At 37.5% G+C, this 19,330-nt stretch overlaps 1 protein-coding gene across 1 annotated transcript in view; it reads right to left on the bottom strand.

Moving 5' to 3' along the window:
* The window catches only part of DNAH11 (dynein axonemal heavy chain 11), a 162,381-nt gene that overhangs the window by 79,392 nt on the left and 63,659 nt on the right, over window positions 1–19,330 (bottom strand). The window contains 10 exon segments of the mRNA XM_075041966.1: window positions 1,999–2,138; window positions 2,949–3,072; window positions 4,707–4,869; window positions 7,291–7,483; window positions 8,345–8,431; window positions 9,055–9,100; window positions 11,193–11,295; window positions 13,664–13,829; window positions 18,724–18,818; window positions 18,820–18,926. Of these exon segments, the coding sequence (XP_074898067.1) occupies window positions 1,999–2,138; window positions 2,949–3,072; window positions 4,707–4,869; window positions 7,291–7,483; window positions 8,345–8,431; window positions 9,055–9,100; window positions 11,193–11,295; window positions 13,664–13,829; window positions 18,724–18,818; window positions 18,820–18,926 (1,224 nt within the window).

The raw sequence follows: 19,330 nt of genomic DNA, 5'->3' as shown, positions 1-19,330 counted from the left end.
GGCATGTTCTCAGTATGTTAACAGCAGAATTGACTGTAAGTGCTGGACTGAAAACAATCAAAAAAACCCCAACACAAAACCAAAGAGCTGTGGTGGTTCAAAGAATTGCACTGTGTAGTTTGGGGTCCTGAGCTACAGATTCCTCATCATAAACAGAACTGTAGGGTATAAGATGACAGGTGAGCACAAGGGAAATGTGGCTTAATGTAGGATGTTGGGTTTTTAAAATGAAATTAAAAAATAAGACTATATCACTTCACTAAACTTTAACATTCTGAAACTGTCTAAACTCTCCCTTTTGTTCTCTTTCACATTTTATTAGTCTTTTATTCTTCAAATCTAGGGAAAGGAGGAGGTGATAGGTCACCCAGCACTAACTAAAAGTCCATACGGATACCTGCTAGTGTGTTAACTCATGAAATTTACGTCTCCTTCAGTACTATAATGTCTCTACTTTGCTTCCCTGCAACGTGAATAGATATCTCCTGTTCTTGCCTCCAGAAGTGCTAATTTGCACAGTGGGGGACTGGTGAAATGGTTGCAAGGTAGAAGGCGTCTGAAAGCTGGCTTTCAAAAAGCCCTTAAAAAAAAAAAGTAAAGAAAAAGAAGAAATTGTTGGAGGAATAAGGAAAACACAAAGGGAAAGAAATGGGAAAGAAGAAAATGAAGAGATTTTAGACATCATATTTTTTTTCCTGTCCTTTCTTAAAAAATGTACAAAAATGCAATAGTCATGAAACAGAGACAATTAGCACTGACTAGAAATAGATGTACAGAAGGTAAGCACCACTATTGACCATGTCACTGAAGTCTGGAAAAGTGAAAACAATACAGAATATGTCACACTAGATCCCGTACAATCTCCACTGGCCTTTAAGTTACAGAAGAGATTTGTGGATGGACAGAAGTGATGGCAACAAAATTGGAGATAGGAGGGAACATCAGCAAAACTAAAGCAGGATAGGAAAAAGAGAGAAGATGAGATAAAAAATGAGAAAGTGGTATGTTATAAAGTGTAAGAACTTGAAAAAATCTCATAACCAAACAGGAATGGTCTTTAGATCAGTGGTGGTTAAACACTTCAGAAGAAGCAGAAAAAACCTGCACAGAAGACTGCTGTGGAATAATCTGCTATGGGAAGGCTCTTCTCCTCCCCAATCAAACAGATTGGTTTAATACACAAAGTACAGGGCATATATTCCTTTCAAAACATTCTCTTTCTAAAGGGTTAATGGTTTTCAGACTTCTAATTTTCTTATCAGCTACATACATGTTTCAGATGATACGTAAAATTGAAGCCTGTGTAAACTGAAAGTTCCTAAAGATGCCACTCCCGAACCAGTGTTCCCAGCTTCTGCTTTCCAGCTTTCAGGAGAGAACAGTCTGCCTCAATAACATTGCCTCTAAAATGGAGTTTAAGAGAGACACTTGTTGCAGTTGTGGTATCATATTAATAATGTGTATTACTAACCAGCTTTTGACCTGGAAACACCTACATGGATATTTTTATTTTCCCGGTTTTAAGTGGCATAGGAAAAGTAGAAAGAATTCACGTTTACTGTGAAATTTCAATTATTTGGGCAAACATTTAAGAGTTGACTACACATACAGAACTACTGTATGTGTAATTGGGGAACATATTTACAATTGCACTAACGGCACCACTGACTCCTCATCAGCACATCACTTCTCTCTGAAATGCATCGTTATATTCAAAACATAAGACCATGAAACTAAGACACAGAGCAACTACGTGGCTTTCCTATGAACAGGCAGGAAGTCAATAACCAGGTCTAGGAGTAAAACTTAGCGTAAACCAAGCCTCCACATAGAGAAGGCTGTTACAGGGGTAACATGAGAGGCAAATTCAGTGTCACGTGTCAGCGAGTTAGCTTTTCAAGAGAAGTATTCCAACATATGCTGGTTTATGAGATAACTGAAATATGCGGTTATTTTGACCAGCTCCGCGCTCCTCAAGGCCCCTGAAATATGGCTTACTTTTGACTGCAGCTGCAGTCTACTCAAGAAGAACCTCCAGCAGCTCTCCTCGGTGTCCATCAGGCCCAGGGCTTGGACTTCTCTAACATCTGTAACTATGCCCTCCACGTCTTCATCACTGAACAGATCTGGAACCTCTCCTGCAAAAAGACAAAGGGGTAGTTAGGAGAAGCCTTACACAACACAACCTGAGATATAATCTACACTGTATTTAGCACAATGGGGTTTAGGTGCATAACTAGAGCTATGCTATGCTAATAGCTCAAGTAACAAATCGGTTTCCTCCTGTTCCCCACACCTTTTCACCTCAAAAGAACAATTCTTTTTTTAAGGGAGAGGAAAAAAACCCCATTGTTTTAGAAGACAAAAATATTTGCCCTGATAGGAAGTTCACTCATAAATTATGTATTCCTCACAATAGTGGTTCATTTTTTTACAGGCTGTTAGAAAATAGTTTTCCAGTCTGGCTGCAAAAAATAAACAATAATTTTGAAAAAATCTTTCAAGATGCTCCCAACTGTACAGCATGGTATTATTCCCATTTTTCTTCCACCCTATATCCAGATCCCCACATTCAGAATCCAGATTCTCTAATTTTCAAAACATGGATGAAACTGCATTGCTGTCTGTTGCACTTGCCCAGTCACAAAGACATCGCTTGAAGTCAGTGAAATCATATCAAAGCAAGCATGGCATTAAGTCAAAGAGAGATTCCCACCTCCTCCCAGATCCAGGCACTTATGCATGATAAGCCTTAGCAATTCATCTCCACAGTGGGCAATGCCTTCTTAAGTAAGTTAGACTCAATGCTCAAGTTGGATGGGTTGACTTGGCCGCTCTAAAAGCTCCCACTAAAAATACCTGAAAGAGAATCTCTTTAAAGTTCAAATGAAACCACAGATCATTTGTCATTGGAAAAGATCTTTCAAGAAATGTGTTGGTCTAATCACCTGATGCCAACAAGTCATTAATCAGCACAAGAAAGCGTTCATCTGGAACCTGGGCATCTGTCAGGAAAAACACTGTGGGCATGTTCTTGGCACCAGTCTTGATGTACAAACTGCCAAGATCTACCTGTAAGGAAAGGAGGCAATCACTCATATTCTGTTAAAACATCGATACAGAAAAAGTGTGAAATGCATGCTAGTGGATGGCAACGCATTGCTGACTTCCTCTTACTTTTTTCAGTTTATTTACATATCGCTAATTTGCTGCATAACGTCCAAAGGGAAAAGCAGTTTGCTTCTGTATTCCATATCAAACACTGAGGTTTTGACACGATCTAGTGGTAAAGATCAAAACGGACTACTAATCAAGGAAATCCCCCTATGAATGTACTAAAAAAGGGATCTTGCAGCCATGAAAATCCCCATCAAGAACAGCCATAACAATACCAAGAAAGTCTGGTAACTGCACTGAAGAGTCAGAATTTGTGTGTGTGTGTGTGTGTGGTTTTTTTCTTTAGTGAATTTATTTAGGAGAACTTTCTCATGTAAAAAAAAACCAACCAAAAAAACCCCCAAAACCCCAAACAAAAAACCCCACCAAACAAAAAAAAAAACCAAACAAAAAACTGAGTAATGCACTGGTGCACTGTTGCTTTTGCTGTCCCACATGGGTGGCCCAGAGAGAGACATGGCGTGCCAACACTGTGCTGGCAGTGGTACAAACATGGAATGCTTTTGGGGACTGGGTTCCAGAAAAAAAAAACCAACTCACATCAGTTGCATTCGAGTGTGGTCACATTTGAAACAGAGAGTAAGGTCAGTGCTGGCTGATACAAACAAGTTGCCACACAACCTAGCAGAAAGCAAGTCCTCAGACTTGTTAGCCCCAATTGGAAACAGCATGGGGGAAATGACCACTTGAGCCCACATCTTATGCTGCACCTCATTTGCCCAGGGAAGGAGGGCACAAGAAGTTAGACACCATGTAAGACACTGAAGGACACACAGCACTTTTCCAAAACAGAACAGCATGTACCTCCCTCTGAAAACTGATGCCTTGGGTTGCACACACTGTGGTGGCGTGGCCATGGCCCAACGTTAACAGAAGGGGTTTTTGGGGACCACCATCCACCAAATTCGGCCATACTAAGATCCTTATTTAGCTGTGTCTGAGATTCAGAAGCATTGCTTGTTGTCCATGTGGAGTGAAGAGGGAGAGCACATTCCCTCCTTCCCTGTTTGCTCACATAGATAGGACTCAGCTTTGCAAGGTCCTGAAGTCTGTAAGCCTGATAGAGCACCTCACTCAACTATATTCCTTATCTTTGCATCTGACCAGTTTCAGTGATTAAATGACTCACATACAACAAGGACAAAATTTTGCCCTGTGCTCACCCACAACAATTTTATTCCACTAAATCTATACACATGCAATGACATGCAAAAATTTCTAACAAACGGCTAACTTTAAATAACAGAACTCCAACCCCATCTTTGTAGTGTGTGAAGTACTTGCCTTGGAAAAAGTGGAGAAACTACCAAAATTCTGTGAAGAATATAAACAGACTAAATATCTTTTGACCACCCATTTTTCAGAGATAAAGAAAACAAGAGGTAGAGCGGGAAACCACAGGAACCACAGGAGTTGTTACTGTAAATTATACTGGTTTGCCTGTGATTTTATCAAGCCCACGCAACAACAAAACAACACATTCTTGAAGTAGTGAACTCAACAAACTCAAATAATATCTATTAGTTTACCCTCAGGTCCTGGATCCTGTAGTCTTTCGTCAGTGCTATTTGGAAAACCTCCAGGGAGCAGATGTATGCTGCCAGCCTTGACAAGCTTTGTTTACCATTACCACCTACTCCAGTCAGAAGTGCACAACCCCTAGGGGCTTCTAGGATACGACTGATCTGGCACCTGATGACAAAAAAACATTAACGTAACATAGACTTCAACAACATCAGCAGCAAAGTTTCTCAATTTTTCTTTATTGCACCAAGCTTTCTCCACCCCCCTTCTTTCTTTTTTTGTCTATTGTGTGCTCCTGACACCTAAAAGTACATTATCTTCATGTCAGTATTTTGTCAAATATCAAAGGTCTGTACTGACCTCTACAGTGACCAGAGCCTGTCTGGTTGCTCATTCTTTACATTAAGCTGCTCCACTGTCTGGACTCAGAAAAAGATCTAGTTAACCTGAAGGGAAGACGACTAAGCCCTAGGAGCACATTAGAATTTCACGTCTGGCAGTTTACACCACAAAGGCTGAAGGATGATGAATCTCTAAATGAAAAATATGCATCAAACTTTAATTTACTCTTGGAATACCTAGCCCAGACTACTTAAAGTATGTTTTTATTTGCTGATCATGGAATACTATAGGATGAATGAGGTCAGGTGAGAATCTGGCCCCAAATTAGACGAGATTTAGTTGCTAGAATTTTCAAAAGTAAGTATTGAGATAATTCTTCCCCCAAAACCCTGTGTTTGAGACATTAAGAAATCTCTTGCAATTGATATTTTAATAATTTATGTAAGCATCTAAAAATTATTTTCAAAGTTTCATTTTTTAAAATCAGATGCAGATTCTAAGGGATTACAGCATAGTATCAGCAGACCAGAACTTAGAGATAGCATGTTGGACCTTTCGTTTCATTTTTCTTCCATGTATCGATGAAAACATGCAAAAAGCAACCCCCTCATTCTCTTTATGTCTCATGCCACTGAAAAAATCATCCTTGAAAAAACATCAATGAGAACCTTCTTAAATGAAGGGATAATGTGTTTAATCTGGTTGCATCTAATAAAGAGACAGAAACCTGTTCAACCAAAACATTTCTGGAAGCCAATTTTCTTTGACCTCACTGTAGAACTGTGAGCCTTATTCATGATTTCACAATGGATCCATAAAAAAAAAAACACCATAAAAGGTGTGGAAAAAATTTACAGGATTTAATTTCACATACGCTTTTCCGGGACTGCCAAATTATAAGGCTAAGTCACCCTACCACTTTTTTTGCCAAACTGGGATACTACTCTCAGTCACTAGACTTCAGAGAGAATATAATGGCTTACCAACATTTTCAAGCAAATTTAGCGATACCTGAGAAGGCTTCTGTCTGCAATTCTGATGACTATCTCATCAACTTCTAAATCAGCAGAACAAAATCTACAGTTCCTATGAAAGTTCCATATGATTGCCTTTGTAATTTAAGCTCATTTTTAATCCTCTTGGAGAGAAATTTCTACAATAGACTGCTTTGTCAAGAGTACCTTCTCTTATATAGTTCCTGCCTAAATATGTGCAAAGTGAAAAACGATGACACTGAAATCGCAGTCCAACTCAATGAGAAGAAAAGGTTCTGTGTTAAATGATTTGACACTGCAAATAATAGAAACTGCTTTAACAAAACTAAGCTCTGCCAGCATGGGCCTCTGTCTCTTTCTCAAAATCACTGATATTATACATGACCAGAATGCCTGTATATGTTGAAGAAAGATTACAAATAATGACAAGGAGCAACAATGAAGTCTATGCCTCACTTATTCAGCAAAATCTTTACTTCATCTTCTGAAAATTGGCTGATTTTCTTCTGTGCAGGAAAACAATGCAAACGTGGTTAATCAGATTTCAGAAACAGAAACTGAGATTTTGGGCCATGATGAATACTACGATATTGCTGGACATGAAAAATCGAAAATACATTAAACTGAGATAAGGTAAGAATACATATGAAAAACATTTATGGATAAATAAAATAAAATAAATCTATGATGACAGTTAGAAGTCTGGGCTGGTTTAGATTTTAAAAAAGTACAAGGCTAGGCAGCAAAGCAAATTCAAGTCTGCCATGCAGTGGCAACATTTAGTATACGTTTAAGGTATTACTTGTCCTTGTTTTGAATTAATCTAATTTTAAAAGCATTTTCTCTTTCCTGGAAACAAAAGATAAATATTACTTTTCTTATAAAGGCCTGTTACATCATTAAGTAATTAAAAGATAAGGCAGACTATCTACAGCTTTATAGATTATTTTTCCAACCTCACAGAATAAGTGCTGTTAATTTCTGTGCAGCACAAAAAAGGATGAATCTCTGTTTAAACAAACAAAATGGATGTTAGCTTTAACACTGAGCCACGATCTACTCTTCCATAATGGCACCAATAAAGTATATTTAGCAGGCCTATTGCTGCATGGTGCCCTCACATAAGCCTTCCATTAAGAGTGTTACAAGTCTGCACTGCAACAACCTCTGAACAGTAAAAAGCAACAACTCTGTGCAAACATTGGTAGCATCATGATGAATTACTTGCTCCCTTTACAGATATTCTACTTACACATGCTGTGTGGCACCCTCAAATAAGACTGGGTTCATAGAAGCACGCACTTCATCGTAGCTTTCTAGGAACTCCTCAAGTAGATTCCTCAGTGGTTCCTGCCCTTTCACAGGCTTGTAGCAAGGGTCTGCTGTACCACTTGCAAAATGGCAATAGATGAGTGGAGATTGCAGCAACACTGGTCTTCCACATTCTACCACATAGTGAGAGAGAAAAATAATACTTAAAAAATGCCCTAAACACAGCACATGAAAAATGTTTTCATGAAAACACGGTCCATTAGTGTAGTGATTGATGTACCCACGCACTTATGCACTGAAAGACTAAAAATAGGTGCAAGTATGGGCTCAATCCATTTGCACAGTACATCCAAACAGACAGGCTTCAAACAGAATACTAGTAAAGCTCTCTATATCTTTAACTGTTCATGCCTAAACTACTTAAAATTAAGGAACAATAATTTATTTGTGATAGGAAGTCACTGCTCAATCTAGGTTCAAACATTCCCAAATATTTCAAATTTTCTGTTTGGGTGTCCTCATTCCTATCCTTATTCTATTTCTTTTCACTCCTCTTTTACTGGCAAATAGAATTTAGAAAGGAAGGGAAAAAAGGACTAGTAAACAAAGTTGATGTTTTCCAGTTTCCATTTTTTGTAAAATAAATTCAACTACTCCCTCCCTTCCCTCCCTGCTCCCGTCAGGAAAACTATTTTCTTTTTTAAAAATCAAACATACATGCATTTAATATGTTTATTTTAGTTTGTGTTCCTGTTGCTTTGTCTGCTGCAAAATGAGTATGCTTTTAAGTGAAGAGTTTTTGAAGGACAAGTAGAAACAATATCATGGTCCTCACTAGTTAATTCAACCTTGGTATTGGCACAAACACACATTAATTCCAGAAGAAACTGTATATGCAATAGTACTACATAATATGTGACATTATTTTGTCTTCCTTGTGCCATGTCTGATACAATGAACAATACTGAGAGGTACTATATTTCATTACGTATGACAGGTTAAAGAAACAAGAGGTGTACATAACAAAACTGAACTGAGAACGTCAAGGCAAAGGAGCATACTTGTATCCCAGTTTATATTTGCAGTGTTTCCTCTGTGAAGACCAGATGGGTGTATTGTCCCTCATCCCTGTACAGCTGAAAGACCAAAATGAAGCCTGTATATCTACTTTGTATGTCTTGCAATATACAGCGTCTTAACTCTTTAATAGCTTAAATCTGATAACAGATACTTTTATTTGAATAACCAACAGTGCTCACAGTTCAAAAAGTACATGCTGTTTTACTGACGTGCTCTGAAACCCAAAGAGAGACTGCAATTTAAAATTATTTGAAAAATAACTTAATTCAATTTTTTTAATACATATGCATATATATACACATACATACACACACTTAATACTCAAGTTAAACTATTCAGGGAAAGAAAACTAATACAAAAGGAACAATTAGTAAAGGAAAATAAAAGTAATTATTCTTGTGGTTTGAAGCACAGAATCAGGAAACAAAGTGAAGACCGCAACTTGTTTCCACATATTGGTGAAGAACATGAAGAGTCATGTCTGCAGACAGGTTGCTACCTCCCCATTCTAGAGAAGGCTCAAGTGTTTGCTTTAACTTACTAACAACACTGCAACAGAGATACTTGACAGTCCTCCACCAGTCAAACATTACAGTCAAGGTAAGACTAATCACCTCTGAATCTTCTCAAGGGGAAGCTTCCTTGATCTCCCCTTTTCACTTGCTCTGGCACCTGGTTTTCCTCAGTAAGGAAGATGCTTGCACTGGGGGCTGAGGATAAAAACATAGTGTGCTACTGATACTTACAGTTCCAGTAAATAAGACCTTTCACTACCCAGTTCTTAACTTGCTGGCATTAGGCAAAATACTTCCAAGCTACCAATGTACCTCAAAATACTTGTGCATAGCGTCTATCATAATTTTAAAAAAGAAATTACAGTCTTTGTTTTCCACCAGTTTATCTCCATAGCCACGTGCTGATTCATGAAGCCAGAGATTAAAGATCATTTGGTTGCTCTAAACACTTGGGTGTAGTAAACAGAATGCCCTAAACATAACACAATTTTTTTATTATTATTATTTATTTTAAATGCTGTCATCTGGCATCAAAATAGGCCACTCTTAAGGGACACTAACTGATATTCTGCAAAGACATTAATAATACTGAGTAAATACCCAATACACATTGTACTTGAAACTATATATTCTTTAACATGAATCAGAATGTCTATAAATTAGCAAGTTCTCCAGCCAACTGAGCATGCAAAATATAATTGAAACAAATGTCTGCTCTCCACTGACTAGCACAATTAGGTGACTCATTATGGTTTGAGGCCCTAGTGCAGTCCAGGATACAGGGAAGTATCAGCACTGCCAGGATCTTACATGTTCACTAGCCGTGTTTTGCAATACCACTCAAGAAAACAGGACACAGTTTATCATGACAAAACTAGCACTTTCTCAACTGTCACCTCAAACTTCCTTCCTTAACAAATTCCATGCCAGGACGGCCACAAACATACATGATGGGCCAGTGCATCCCCATCAAACCAAGGTATGTGTTACAATAGGAGACCTGACAAATCCTTGCCTCCTTGCTAACAGTTCATGATGATCCATGGGGCGTGCAGGCAAGAAGAACATTCTGGAAGAGAACAGAGCTGCACTCCAAGGAGCAGGAAAGCATGGAAAACCAAACCAGGATCAGACTCGCCTGATTTTACAAGAGGGACCAGGATATGCTGAACATATTATATTCTTCCCTCATTTTTCTCTTTAATCCCAGGTCTGGCACTTGACTACTGGTTTCAGCCCCTACTTCAGAGCTTCTTCAATCTGTGTTTTGTTCTACCTAGTCTCCAGAAAGTTGTTCTTCCCTCTGAACAAATGTTGACCTTCTCTTCTCAAAATAATAAGTAAGCATAGCAAACTTTGCAAACCATTGCTTTATTACAACTAAATATATTTTCTTTCTTAGATTTCTACCCCTTTTATCTACCTGACCATAGTCACCTCAGGGCAAGGACTGTCTTCTATTTTGTACAAAGGGCATCTGTTCTTCATTAGTCCACAGACCAAGGTACCTCATTAAATAATAAAAGGCAACAATAATAGAGTGTTGTTAGGTATTAACAACATTAAGATTAGCCCATGGTATAGACCTGAAAGACATTGTAGAGGTCTCCCACGTTAAAGATATAGCAGAACTTAATAGTGGAACTTAATAGTGGTTGGTGCGAGGTTTTGAACCACCACCTGGTGAAGCCATATGGCTGCTTGTACTATGGCTGGAATATTCTTGATTCTGATGGAGTAAAAGCATGTTGCTGGAAGTGGGAGCAAACTATATTGGTATAGATGGTAGACAGGGAATCTGAAGAAGGAAAGTTCAAAGCAAATACTGCAAAATGTCTCTGAAAATGAAAAGGGAAAAAGACATGAAGATTCTCCAGTATCAGGCAGCAGATAAGCATCAATGAAGCATTAAGTGACAAGACAGCCTGGTGAAAACGCAGTTACTTGTTTGTCACAGAATATACTTCATTTCTAGCCTCATCCTTGATGCAGTTCCACAGCAGTTGCATGTCTGGCTACAAGCCCCAAGGTCACATCTACCAGGTGAAGGACTACATGAGACTGCAATTGATATGAAATTCAGGGGAATCTCAATAGCATAATAAATATGGTGAGTCTCTTTCTGTTTAGCTATAGAAACAGCAGGATTTTGAACCTGTACTAAGTTTCAGACACTATGTTTTCTCCTATCCCCTTTCATCTCCTACCTATTGCAGTGAAAAGCTAAATAGTAATTATTTAATACATTGAATACAGGATTGCTATAATATGACACTTCAAAACATACCTGGAGTCTAGGGTTGAGAGTGAAGCTGCCAGCAATTAGATTCATACAGGCAATATACTGACAATTATGAATTTCTTTAATAGTTAGCTTCTGCTTATCATGCCTGAGAAAGAAAATGTAGCTTGATTAATATTAGTGACAAAATACTGTACATTTTCCAGGCTTAAACTCAGTTGAAGAATCAACATTTCTGCCCTATGGGAAATCTGGAATACAAATGGCCATGGAAGTATCAAATTAGGATCGACATTTTAAAATTAAGAAAAACCCCACAATTTCTATCACATAATATTTTGTTCAACATTTTTGTTGAAATGAAGACATTACATTCTCACAAAACATTCTGATGATGATAAAGAGAGACTTTTTTTTTTAGTGAAACTGGGTCCATACAAACTTGAATGAGTACAACATGGTTAAAGAAAGTTCAAATAGGTTTGAGAATGCACACAACCATCATAGATAAGAGCAGGCAAAATTAACAGATCTCAATAAGAAAAAAAAACCAGCAAAGATCATCATAGACTATGATGTGGCATGCTTAAAAGATCACTCCTTTTTCTGCATCATTATCTGATTGATACTGTTTCTGGCTGTCCAGATAACACAGCTTCCCGTGAATTAAAAGGAGGCCACTTAAAAAAATATAAAATTTAAAAAATTGAGGCTTTCAGTAGCTGGCAATTTGAGTTCCCATTGCCCAAATCTGAAGACAGAGTCTTGTTTTTTAGAAGTTAATGTACAACTGAACTAGGCCAAGCAGGTACCATTCTACAAAAAAAAACACTGTAAGAGGAAAACTCATAAATAATGCAGCCATTCCCTGCTTAAATCAACAAATCCTTCCCAGGACTTTATAGTATAATGCATTCTCTTTCTTTCCCTGCATTTGAAACACATTTTACTCTATTTTAGAATTCTCAGAAGGTTATGTTTAAAATCCCTGAATAGCATAGTCAACTTTTTTCCAAATTTGATTTGTTTTGTGAAATGGAGATTTTTAATTTTCAGTTTGGTTTTGTTTCAAAGGAAACAATTCAAAACAATTCAAAAAAAAGAAGCATCAACAGTTTTAAGCAGTAGGGATTTTTAAAATCTGAGGTTTGAAATCTTTGTGAGGAAACAAAAATATTCTTGGCTAGAATAGCATATAGCTCTGGGGAGAAAACAGAAGGGCTTTGAGATGTTAGCTTTGCATGTCACTGAACTAGACCTGATTGATTTCTCCAAGCTAGAGATGCTTCAGATTTGAGCAGTCACTTCCTTTTTTCTCTTTAGGTCTTGTTCCTTAATAAGATATTCAGCTGACGCCTTGTATCATTCCTTCATGAGATGAAGTATGACCAAGTAAAAAAGCTTATAGATTCAACTGAATCTGCATTAAAAGGTGCAAGAACAGTACAGATGTTATTACCTCACCTTAGTCACAGTTATAGTCAGATGACAGCATACATGCCAGTGAAAAGAAGAACCTTCTATGAAACAAAATTTTAAGGGTATGGGTAAAATCCTTGAACACATGGTGAAGAAGCACAGAACTGAGAAGATGATACACTCAGCCTCCTAATACCACTGAAGTAGGCTAGTTTTGTGTGTGGAGTCCCTGCCTATCTGTCTGCGCACCTCCTTTTGACAATACACAGACAGCTAGCTATGTGTATTTAACTCTTCTTTTTTTTTTTTTTTTTAATGTCTGATTACTTCTCTCCTTAACTCACCAGATCATTCACAATGTATTCTTTGTATGTCATGTTTTCATGTCACATAAAAGTGATATGCTTGTATATGAACAAGAATCTAATATGCATTTATAATAACAATGAAGTATTTACACAAGATATAGATCCGCCTGTAACAGAATGCAATCAAACACTAATCAGTTGATTTTTAAACTGAAAACTTTCTCTTTCCACAGACTCTGGTGAAAGGATACTAATATATTTAACTGCCAAAAAATTAAATTGTCCTTTGGAAAGTAAGAAGGGAATTACCTTAATTGCCCAAATCAACTTAATTATCCTTCAACAGTCATCTTCTCTGGTTTTCTTCTCACAGCAGAGAAAGAGCATTCATTTTAATCAGTATCATAAAGTTTCTGTGGATTTTGTCTGCTGTCTTAACAGGATGATGAAAAGATAGAGGGTGGTATAGGCTAAACATCTGGCAAGCTACAATTTAGGGAATCAGTTTCTGTGTCTCTGACATCCCTATTCTCATCAGGTCAATTGATGGGGTCAACATCCAGCAGTTCCATCATGGGCAGCTGAAGGATACTTCCCTTCCAAGACTCTCTATAGCCCCTCCACTTTCTGCTTCTCTCTTCTAAAACTGTTTATAACCTCCAGGGAAAGCATGCTTTTCTGTTTAAGCAATTCACCTAGAAGCTTCCTGTTTTATGTGGTTTAGGGGTCCCATCATGGCCCACAATACAAAAATTATAGGATAACATTAAGTAAGAGGTAAACGCTCACCAGTGTCCATGATCTATATGCTGCCGAATCAGTACATGAGGTTGAACCGTTCCATATCTATCTACTTCAGGCATATTCAAATCATCAATAAAATAGGTAAGTTTCTCATTTCCTGCTGGACCATAGTTATGACCAGCTTTTTTCTCCAGCTTTTTTCCAAGTATCTCTGAAATGTAACACAACATATGTAAATATTGTTACCAGACTAAGGAATACTAAAACTAAACAAAATCAAGAATTCAAAATCATGCTGGCTAAAATTTATGAAACATTTCACCACCTACGAGGGTTTTTGAACTATTAAAGTCCTTAGTAATCAGTGAAACTCACAGAGTGTCTTTGAAAAAACATCAGACTGCAATTCTGAATTCCAGAAGAGTCTTTTTGATTTATTTGGTTGACTGCTTCACAGCTTTTGAAAATCTCACTGCATATCCATCTGCATCCTTTGGAACTGATATGCTTTGAATGTGAAATCCCCAGGTATCCTGACACTTGGCAAGTTTACCAGTGAAGTAGATTATTTTCTTCTTCTCCTGGGAAGAATTAAACAAGGACTTTACCATATGTAAAAAGTAAAAATATGAATTGTAAACATCATTTAATCAGGAAACTAGTGTGGCATCTCCCTTACTAAGGAATATTAAGCTGATTGTATTAAATTTCAGCCTATTCCCCAAAATGAGGTGGTTACACATGATGCTGAGTGCAGACCATCAGGAAACAAAATTAATACAACAGTGAACAAATTAATTAAAATACCCTTACATATTCATCAGAACTATAAAATCTTGAGACATAAATTTTCAGTTTATGCAATTTTTATCCAACTGCACTGCCTCCCTTAGAGTTGTAAGGGAAAGAATAACTACAGAAAACTGCTAAGTCATCTTGAAGATAGAGAAAAAAACCACTTGTATTAAACATTATTAAAATTTGAAACTTAGTATGATGTGATCCTCAACTTTTGCCACTTAGTGAATTATTCCACAGATTCACAAGAAAGGATTCACCATCCATGGAAATTTGATTTCTAATTGCACTGTTTCTATTTTGTGCATGGAAATAAGAACCTGCAGAAAGCATCAGAAATTTATTAAAGCAGGACTGGAAACTAACTATCTCATCTCTCGTCCTTCCTAGGTCATATATTTTTGTTGTCTAAATGATCACATAAATGTTTTGCACAAAACAAAACCACAGTAATAGGTTGACTTCAAGTAAAACTTTTCAGCATGTCCCAGTGACTGGGGCTCTCATCTTCAGTGAGCAGCCTAATTTCAAAAACTCTCTCTGCCTCATTCAGAGCAGGGATTTGAACCAAAGGTGGCTATGAAACAATTAGGGAAGATGGTGGTTACAACCCTTACAGCACAGGAGGGAATTTAATTCAGATTTTATATGCATCAGATTTCTCGCTCAATACTGCTGGGCAAGAGGAAAAAGATTTCTCAGAAATTTGGTGCATCTAGCCCAGGTTTTTTTTGTCCAGTCAATAGTGTCATGAATTTGGGATACACCTGCTATTGGTGTTGAGATGACCAAGCCCACATTTTTTGAGACTTTAATATTTGTCAAAAAGAAAGGAATGTAATGAAGGAAAAAAAAAAATTATCAGTTCCATGTATAATAAGTAGAATAGGAAAAAAATGTAGACTACAGACTTCTTTCTTTTTTCCATTGTATTAGGCTGTATGTTAAAATCCTTTGGGTTAGATAATTAAAAAAAAAAAAGTGAAATGTAAGCATATGGTTCTGAACTTGTCTTTTTTTTTTTTTTTTTTTAACTGGGTAACATGTTCACAAAAACTTGTAGGAAATGGAAACCGCACTTGCGTAATGACAGCTGAATGCTGTACGTCACAGCACTGCCACGGTTCTGACTCTCAGCAGACTTTTTGGTTTCTTAGGCAAAGCAGTATAAACAAATATATCACTGGAAGCAGTTTCCGTTAGGACAAAAGGAGTTTTGTGTTGTCATCTTAGATTCTTCAAACAGTGAATGAAATCATCTGCAAACCTCAACAGTGGTTTATCGTCTAGCCAGTTCAAGAAAGGTAACAAATGCTTCCAAGGACATTTCCATCTAGTCAGAGTCAGCTAAAAGGATGGTTACTGACTGGAGAAGGAAAGTAAGCCGATAAAAAAGTGAAGGTGTGCTGGAGGACAAGACAGAAATGTAGAACCTCAACATATTTGCAATTGGATAATCATAAATGGGGGGCGGGGGGGGGGCATGACTGCACTTATCCTGCTTTTCCACCACAAGAGGGAAAAAACTTTTTGCAGAAAATATATGCATATGAAAGGTTTAAAGCATCTCAATTACCTTAAAATCTTAGGTAAAAGAAAACTTTCCTCTTTTAGCTGAGGTACATATATACCAATACTTTTAAACCCCAAATTAGGAATGCTCCTTCTTGATCCTAACCTTCTCTAAATTTTAAATGAAGTCTACAATTATAATCTATTACTCCTATTTTTTTTTAAATACTGCATTATTACAATACAGTAAGGAAATATATTTTACTAAATTCCATTGTACATAAATGTTTATGCAAATTTCTTCTCTATGGCACTGTTCCAGAGTTTAGTATTACTGAAGACCCCAAACTTAATGTACCAGTATTAGTTTGCATCAGAACCTGTCTCCAAGTCAAGTAACATTTTGAATTTTTCTGCTGCTCTAGAGGCAGAGCGGATGAGTCATACGCCTTGGGGGAATGCTAAATAAAACCCAACACTACATGCTAATCTCACCCACTCTTGCAGATACCTCAAAAAAAGTTATGTGGATACAGATAAGATGGGAGCTGGCAGAAAATACTGCAGATTAAAAAGTGATACGATCTGCAAGAAAAATCTTTTAACCTCTAAACAATGGAAAGAACATGTCAATGTAGTGAATAACTGTACTTCAAGTTCAGCTCTTAAGCTCTTCTTTTTGAACCAAGACAGTTTAAATTGCTCATTTGTGTAATTTGATGTGAATGCCTCTTTCCATTAAAAAAAAAATTCAACAGTTTGATTGTTCCCAACAATTGCTCGGAGCTGTAGCCTAAAACACATAAGGCAGGCATTTCAGTGTATCACTTGAATGCATTTTATAGGAAGAAGCATCGGTACATGCAAACACAAAAATAACGAGGCAGTCATTTCAAGCTATACATGACAGTACAAAATCACTCCATCACAGCTCACCAAAAAAAATGTTGTAAACACAATAGAAAGTGAACACAATATATTTTTCCTGAATCATCACGCAGTTCTTCACCTGCTGTGATTAGCAGAGGGACTTGCTAGCAGAGCATTTAACAAAGAGGGACTTGGCTGAAGAGCAGCAGACAGAAGGAAGAGCTGCAGACAACCAGAGGAGTCCATTTTTTTGTTCATCTCTTAATATTTCTTAGAAAGAGCTGTGGATGTTCTACAACACTGACTTAAAATCTGAAGGAATACTACTAACATTTCATGGCAAATCCTTAAAGGTTCATAAGATCTCAAATTTTATGCCACAGTACAGTTGGTAGATGTGATACACTTGCAGAGAAAGCCTTTGTGATGCCTACTTTACCTATTTGGTTTATTTAAAAAGTTTCCTGCAAGAAGAATAGACAACCTTTGCTGCCTAGGAGCTCCTTTCATCAGCTTCTGTTTGCAATGGAAAGTGTTATGCTTTTGTGCTCTAGTGCCTTTGTCATGGTTACTGCTGGAACGGCAATCATTAGATAAAAAACCCCTCTCTGATCAGAGGAATACCTGAAAACTTTTTAAGGCTGATTCCCCATTAAAGGAGCTGTGACAGTTTACAACAACTCATGATCTCACTCTGACACACAGCCAATTTCTTTTCTCCTAATCTCTCCATTCATTTTGAGGGGCAAAAAGGCTATTAAGTTCTGTTAATGCAGGATTCTATGTTAACATGAATTTGGAAACTCTTCAAAGAATAAACTAAGGTACAAAGTAAATTGAAAGTGATATTTGCTTATCTGACCTGAATAGAGAAGAAATCAACACAAGGTAGTAAAGAAAAAAAAGGGTAAAACCTTACTTAATGGAGATTTGTGGATTTATACTTATATTTTTAAGCCTAGTGACAATTTGATCCATTAGCAGCAATGTAGGTTGGCTAGAAAATTAAAAATTTGATTGCACAAGTAGTTAAATTAAGCATCAAGCAAACTTAAATGCTCCTAAAGATTTTATCTGAAGGCTTCTTAAATTCGGGAAAGTTTTTAAAAGTGAGAAATTGTTTTCTGTATTTTCTCCCAGACATATGAGACGATAAGCCAGTGCATTAACTTCTTTAGTGCTTTTTACAGCTGTGAAAAGCTGTACAGTGAATAGGCCATGTCATTTTTTCTGTAGAGTGATAAGAGTTCAAGTTACTGTAAGGATAAAGAAAAGAAGGCAAAGAGGGCATATCCACTGATGGCTGGGCTCTCCCTTGATTGTGGTCTTCATGAAAAGCAGAGAGACACAGAGCTTTTATGAGTCTATTTTACTTTGACTGTCTGCTGCCTCTTGTTCCAAAACCTACCACCAGTATAACATTTTTGGCCAACATACAGCCCCCTCTGTGTGTTATATTAACATTTCCTTTGCTCTGCATCCATCTCGCCTATGGAGACTCCCAACTTCTCTAGACAGGCACTGCCCCTCCTCAGGGGTGGTATGGTGCCTAGCAAAAGCAAGCCCAACTCCTGACTGTCATTTTTGGTACATCTACAGGCACAACGCAGAGACATCCACGCTAGCCAAAGCTGGCTCAAAGCTTCTTGTTAACATAAGTAAAGCCAAGCTTTCTCTTGTCCACAAGCACAGAGCAACTTGTGGGAGCACAGTGTGAGTACCAGTTTGCCCCACAGTTTCATCCTCCTCCTTTCCTCTTGCCTGCCCCAACTTTGCTAAGTTTTCCACTTTGCAAAGCGAGGAGCTTGCCAAGACTCAGGCAACGGCAGTAGCCAACAGCTGTAATGAAATCGTAACAGCTGCGTAATATTTTTCACCTTTGCTGTTGAGGGAAGATAGGTTTCTTGCATCTGTGTGGAACTTACTCTGAAGCACTGCTGATACGGTGTAGTAGTTGAGAGGGATGTTATCCAGGAGGTAGTCTTCAGAGAGAGCAGCAAGCCTATCACCTACAAACACTTTTACTTACTCTGGCATTTCCAACAAGCATGACTAGTTTGCCTTTTGTTAAGAGTAAATCAATAAAATATTTGAGAAGTGCAGTCTCAGATGTGTGAACAAAGATTGCCTGAAATTGAAAAGGAAAAAAACCCATCAAACACTTGCACAACACAGTTTAGTTTTAAAAGCAAACAGTAATTTCTGTCTCTCCCTCTGGCTAGGACTGAATTCTAAAAAGCAATGAAATGGGACACACCGTTCTCTCATTGTCAAACACAATTACTAGAACAGAGTGTTCTACTAGATTACTTTTTACACAGCATTGCTACCTGAAAATCTGTATTCAATTTCTTCTAATAGGAAGATTTTTAAATCGTATTGTAGCTGAAATGCATTGGTTCCGTCTCAACCTTTACAGAATGCCAGTCTCCCAAAACCTGGTAGAGAAACAAAGGCTAGTGCAACAGGTAGTTGGTTTAATTTTTCAAGTAGTAGCTCCATTTGCTTTTTGGTCTGGCTTTCAGCATACCT

Source organism: Buteo buteo, chromosome 2, assembly GCF_964188355.1.
Source record: "Buteo buteo chromosome 2, bButBut1.hap1.1, whole genome shotgun sequence".
Taxonomy (NCBI): Eukaryota; Metazoa; Chordata; class Aves; order Accipitriformes; family Accipitridae; genus Buteo; species Buteo buteo.
Note: the sequence above shows the minus strand (reverse complement) of the source record. Positions and strands in the feature narration are given on the sequence as shown.